The following is a 6,216-nucleotide window of genomic DNA, read 5'->3' as shown; positions in this document are numbered from 1 at the left end:
TGCCCGGCCCGTCAATCATGGCGGGCGGCGGCCAATGGGATGCGAGGACCCCGGATTTTCGCCGCCGCGTCTCTCTCTGTCTCTCTCTATCTCTCTATCTCTCTCTATCCCTCTCTCTCTGGGTTCCCCAGCAGAAACTTGGACCTTGCAACTCTGCACAGGCGAGATGCACCCTAATTATTTTTGGCTTCGCTGTTTTCTTTTCCAATGCACCCAGATCTGGAGGAGGAAGATTTAAACAAAAAATACAAACTCAGGGGAGAGGGGAGAGGGGGAGGCCTTCAAACCTTGCACCGTGTGGATTTATTTTGTGTGTCTTTTCCAAAAAAAAAACTTTTCTCGTTCAATTTTGCAGAGACAGACAGAGAAAGCAGTTTTTGGTGTTTAAGAAGGAACTGCAGTTGCTGGAAAATCGAAGGTATACAAAGCAGTTTTTGGTGGTGACAGAGAGAGAGAGAGAGACTGATTTTTAAATTGTTATTTTGCTTTTTCGTTTTTCGTTTTTTGGTGTGTGTGTGTGTGGGGGGGGGAATAACACGAAAGGCGTGCACAAGACCAGCGACCGTTCGGGTGGAAGGACACCATGGATCATTCTGCGATTGAGCAAACGCACCCTCACGAACACGAACCCATCAGTTTCGGCATTGATCAGATACTCAACAACCCGGACGCGGGGAGCTGCATGCACGCCAGCAGGATGGCCGATTCGGATTACCACCTCGCAGCCAGCGCGTACAATTCTCACATGGCGGACGGCGGCTACGCCAATGCTTACAACAACGCCTGCGGTATGGTCGGGCTGCCAGGATCCTATAATGTTAACATGTGTATGAACATGAACGTAAGTATGAATATGAATCTTAATATGAACAGCGGGGCCGGGGTGATCCGAGTGCCCGCACACAGACCCATGGCTCATCCACAACTCTCGGCCGGTTTGCCTACAGTACCTTGTATCCCCAGTCTGGGCAACGTTGCAAACATGTCCACTTTAACATTTCCGTGGATGGAGAGCAGCAGACGCTTTGCCAAAGACAAATTAACAGGTGAGATCATCAATTTGTGTGTGGGTGTTGGGGGGGAATGTTTGATTTAACTTGAAGACTGACACAAAAAATAATTTAGCGGGGAGAAAAAAAGGTTTGATTTAAACATAGAAACATAGAAACATAGAAAATAGGTGCAGGAGTAGGCCATTCGGCCCTTCGAGCCTGCGCCGCCATTCAATATGATCATGGCTGATCATCCAACTCAGTATCCTGTACCCGCCTTCTCTCCATACCCCCTGATCCCTTTAGCCACAAGGGCCACATCTAACTCTCTCTTAAATATAGCAAATTAACTGGCCTCAACTACCTTCTGTGGCAGAGAGTTCCAGAGATTCACTACTCTCTGTGTAAAAAATGTTTTTCTCATCTCGGTCCTAAAGGATTTCCCCCCTTTATCCTTAAACTGTGACCCCTTGTCCTGGACTTCCCCCAACATCGGGAACAATCTTCCTGCATCTAGCCTGTCCAACCCCTTAAGAATTTTGTAAGTTTCTATAAGATCCCCCCTCAATCTTCTAAATTCTAGCGAGTACAAGCCGAACTTGAAGACGGACACAAAAAATAATTTAGCGGGGAGAAAAAAAATGTTTGATTTAACTTGAAGACTGACACAAAAAACAATTTAGCGGGACAGGCAGCATCTCTGGAGAGATAGAATAGGCGGCCACGGAGGCGCGGCGGTAGAGTTGCTGCCTTTTACAGCAAAATGCAGCGCCAGAGACCCGGGTTCGATCCCGACTACGGGCACTGTCTGTACGGAGTTTGCACGTTCTCCCCATGACCTGCGTGGGTTTTCTCCGGGATCTTCGGTTTCCTCCCCCACTCCAAAGACGTGCAGGTTTGTAGGTTAATTGGATTAATTAATTGGCTTGATAGAAATGTCAAATTGTCCAAGTTGGCGATATGCAGAGTACTGCCCTGCCAATAGACAATAGAAAATAGGTGAAGGTGTAGGCCATTCGGCCCTTCGAGCCAGCACCCCCATTCAATGTGATCATGGCTGATCATCCACAATCAGTACCCCGTTCCTGCCTTCTCCCCATACCCCCTGTCTCCAAAATGCAGAAGGTTCAGTAGGGTGATGTTTCGGGTCAACACCCCTATTTAGTCATAAGAGTCACAGAGTGATACAGCGTGGAAACAGGCCCTTCGGCCCAACTTGCCCACAAGGGTCAACATGTCCCATCTACACTAGTCCCACCTGCCCGCGTTTGGCCCACATCCCTCCAGTATATGTCTAACTGCTTCATAAGCGTCGGGGTAGTCTCTACCTCAACTACCTCCTCCGGCAGCTTGTTCCATACACCCACCACCCTTTGTGTTAAAAAGTACCCCTCAGATTCCTATTAAATCGTTTCCCCTTCCTTCTGTTAGGAATATTCTGTGGGAATAACGTGCAGGTGGGGGTGAGGGGCTGAATGAAAGACTCCACCGAAACAATTAGCTTGGATTAAAATGTTATCCTCTATATATTTATAAAAATGGGGGAAAGAGAGAGAGAAATTTTAAATATTTTTTTTCCCATTTCATATCAAATTCAGTGTAACGTGAAACATTATTGAACCATTCTACCTTCCCTTGGTCCACGTCTGCCTCGATCAGTCGTTTTCACACCTTGCCCTTCCACATCTCTGTCCCCCTCTCCCCCTCGGTCTGAAGAAGGGTCTCGACCCGAATCGTCGCCCGTTCCTTCTCTCCAGAGATGCTGCCTGTCCCGCTGAGTTACTCCAGCATTTCGCGTCTGTCTATCTTCGGTGTAAAACCAGCATCTGCAGTTCCTTCCTGCGCAGTTATTTTTCGCTCATTGTGCCTGTACGTGGGTTTGCGGGTTAATTGACCTCTGTAAATCGCCCTGAGCTTGTGGGGGATTGGGGGAGAAAGCGGGATGGCTTAGACTGAACAATTTACACGCAGCTACTTCCTATAGATTTAAACAGTTTAGTTTATTGTTCTCACGTGTACCGAGGAACGGTGAAGAGCTTTTTATGCTTGAAACGTGCTGTCCAGTCCGTTTAAAGACAATACATGATTACAATCAATCAGTCCACCGTGTACAAAATACGAGTTAAAGGGACTAACGCTCAGTGCAAACGAAAGCCGAGTTTATTACCATATGCACAAGTGTGTTCCCGATGTTGGGGGAAGTCCAGAACAAGGGGTCACAGTTTAAGGATAAGGGGGAAGTCTTTTAGGACCGAGATGAGAAAATCATTTTTCACACAGAGAGTGGTGAATCTGTGGAATTCTCTGCCACAGAAGGTAGTTGAGGCCAGTTCATTGGCTAGATTTAAGAGGGAGTTAGATGTGGCCCTTGTGGCTAAAGGGATCAGGGGGTATGGAGAGAAGGCAGGTACAGGATACTGAGTTGGATGATCAGCCATGATCATATTGAATGGCGGTGCAGGCTCGATGGGGCGAATGGCCTACTCCTGCACCTATTTTCTATGTTTCTATGTGTGCTGCTTGACTCGAAACATACAGCATGGAAACAGGCCCCTCTGCCCACCGAGGCCACGCCGACCATCGATCATCCATTCACACTAATTCTATGTTCTCCCACTCAAGGGGGCAATTTACAGAGGCTAACTGACCGACAAACCCAGATACAAGTACAGTGATTTTAAATAAAAAATGGTTCACTGAATCCGAAATGAAATGGAGAAAACGAGATCAGATTAAGGGCTGAACGAAAAAAGTATAAAAGTTTGTAAATTAAGGAAAAGCGACTTCCCGACTGAGAGATGCAACCTCCATGTGCAGAGCGCGGTAACTTACCGCATACCCTTTTGAAACAATCATCCACATTAGAGTAGACACACAGCGCGTGTAATTAATGACAATCAAATGGAAGAGCAAGGCATTTATTTTAATAAATAGTTCGGAAAATAAAATCACAGCTGGAAATGAACACGGACAGAACATCCCCTTGCGCTGTCAATTGGCGATAACACAAATCTTGCCACTAGGAATCATTCAGTCGAGGCTAATGCGCGCATAGAACGTCGTGTCTAAGTGATTTCTTTCGGGCCCTGTCCAGTTTTTAAACCAATTTAAGATAAAGATGCCAATAGACAATAGACAATAGGTGCAGGAGTAGGCCATTTGGCCCTTCGAGCCAGCACCGCCATTCAATGTGATCATGGCTGATCATCCACAATCAGTACCCCGTTCCTGCCTTCTCCCCATATCCCCTGACCCCCCTATTTTTAAGAGCCCTATCTAGCTCTCTCTTGAAAGCATCCAGAGAACCTGCCTCCACCGCCCTCTGTGAGGCAGAGAATTCCACATTTTCCTCATCCACTCTCTGTGAGAAAAAGTGTTTCCTCTTCTCCGTTCTAAATGGCTTACTCCTTATTCTTAAAATGTGTGGCCCCTGGTTCTGGACTCCCCCAACATCGGGAACATGTTTCCTGCCTCTAGTGTGTCCAAATCCTTAACAATCTTATCTCAGTCTGAAGATTGGTTTCGGCCCGAAACGTTGCCTATTCCCTTCGCTCCATAGATGCTGCTGCACCCGCTGAGTTTCTCCAGCATTTTTGTGTACCTTAACAATCTTATATGTTTCAATGTTTCAATCTTGTATGTTTTCGGGCCCTGTCCGGTTTTTAACCAATTTAAGATAAAGGTGTCCTTTCTAATTGTAAAATGAGGTGATGCTAGATCATCGCCATAACCCTGATAATTCGTGCCTTGCCTATTCCTAAACCATGTCACCAAAAACCATGCATAATTTAAATCTAGACGCGAAAGATGCTGGCTTATGAAATTTACAATCCAAAAAGCGCTGGAGTAATTCCCTGACCCGCTGAGTTACTCCAACACTTATTGTCTATTTTTTTTCTGCGTTATCTAAATGGTTCGGTGTAAAATGTAAAAAGTGGGCCTTCCATTACGAGTCAGATCTTTAATTGAATGAAGGTTAGACAAAAATGCTGGAGAAACTCAGCGGGTGCAGCAGCATCTGTGGAGCGAAGGAGATAGGCAACGTTTCGGGCCGAAACCCTTCGACAATTCTTTAATTAAATGAGTAGGAAAGGAACCGCAGATGCTGGTTGATACCGAAGATAAATGTTAAATTAAATGGAATTAATTCTAGGTTCATAACTCGTGTCTGAAAACATGTGTTATGCAATATTGTCACTGCGGTATGTACCACCTGAGATTTCGTTTAAGACATGTAATTACTGCTCGTACCTGCTCGTTGGTGTGATTGGGGTCGGTCTGAAAACATAATCTTTTGTCGGTTCTTGTGAGTTAATGTTGTCCGACAGATTCTCAGCCCGGGATCTCTGCGCTGGTTTTTCTCTGTAACAAACAGTCGGTCGGGTAGGTCTTACCGAGAAACACAACGCAGGCCAAAAGAAAATCCACAAACGAGCGCGCATTGTGATTATACTCTATAAATATATATATATTTCAAAATAAACTGTTTTTCGGGAAACTCACAGTTAAAGCAGAATTCCCAAATTAATTAGGTACACAAAAACGCTGGAGAAACTCAAGCGGGTGCAGCAGCATCTATGGAGAGAAGGAAATAGGCAACGAAATAGGCCCGAAACGTTGCCTATTTCCTTCGCTCCATAGATGCTGCTGCACCCGCTGAGTTTCTCCATCATTTTTGTGTACCTTCGATTTTCCAGCATCTGCAGTTCCTTCTTAACACATCCCAAATTAATTAGCGCGCTGAAGTTGGCTGGCGACAAATGAATGATAAAACTCATCTATCCCAGAATTGTAGGCAGATACACAAGGGGGGGGGGGGGGGAACGGGAGTAACTGAGCGGGTCAGGCAGCATCTCTGGAGAAAGGTAATAGGCGCCGTTTCGGGTCGAGAGCCTTCTCCTTCTTCAGATTGAGAGTCAGAGGGAAGGGACGCGAGAGGTGTAGACGGTGATTATAGAGAGAGAGACAGAGAGAATAAATGAATGAAAGATATGCAACAAAAAAAAGTATCGATGATTAAGGAAACAAGCCACTCATTGTTAGCTGTGGGATAGGTTGTTTGTCGAAAACTGAACGTAGATTCTTATTGTGGTAATTTCATACTGAAGTGAACAAGGGGTGACTCATGTTTATGCATTATCCTATAACAACATTTCATATTATCATTAAATTATCATGTGAGCGTTTACAATTATAATGTTCAATGTATAATATCAGTGTCAAA

At 45.4% G+C, this 6,216-nt stretch overlaps 1 protein-coding gene across 1 annotated transcript in view; it reads left to right on the top strand.

Moving 5' to 3' along the window:
• Positions 1-403: 403 nt before the first annotated feature.
• The window catches only part of LOC116982612 (T-cell leukemia homeobox protein 1-like), an 80,483-nt gene continuing 74,670 nt past the window's right edge, over positions 404-6,216 (top strand). The window contains exon 1 of the mRNA XM_033035906.1: positions 404-1,046. Coding sequence (XP_032891797.1) covers positions 584-1,046 — 463 coding nt within the window. The 5' untranslated portion in view covers positions 404-583. The remainder of the gene's footprint in view (positions 1,047-6,216) is intronic.

This window comes from Amblyraja radiata, chromosome 1 (assembly GCF_010909765.2).
Source record: "Amblyraja radiata isolate CabotCenter1 chromosome 1, sAmbRad1.1.pri, whole genome shotgun sequence".
In the NCBI taxonomy this organism is placed as follows: domain Eukaryota; kingdom Metazoa; phylum Chordata; class Chondrichthyes; order Rajiformes; family Rajidae; genus Amblyraja; species Amblyraja radiata.
The sequence above is the reverse complement of the archived record's forward strand: the minus strand, read 5'-3'. Positions and strand labels throughout refer to the sequence as shown.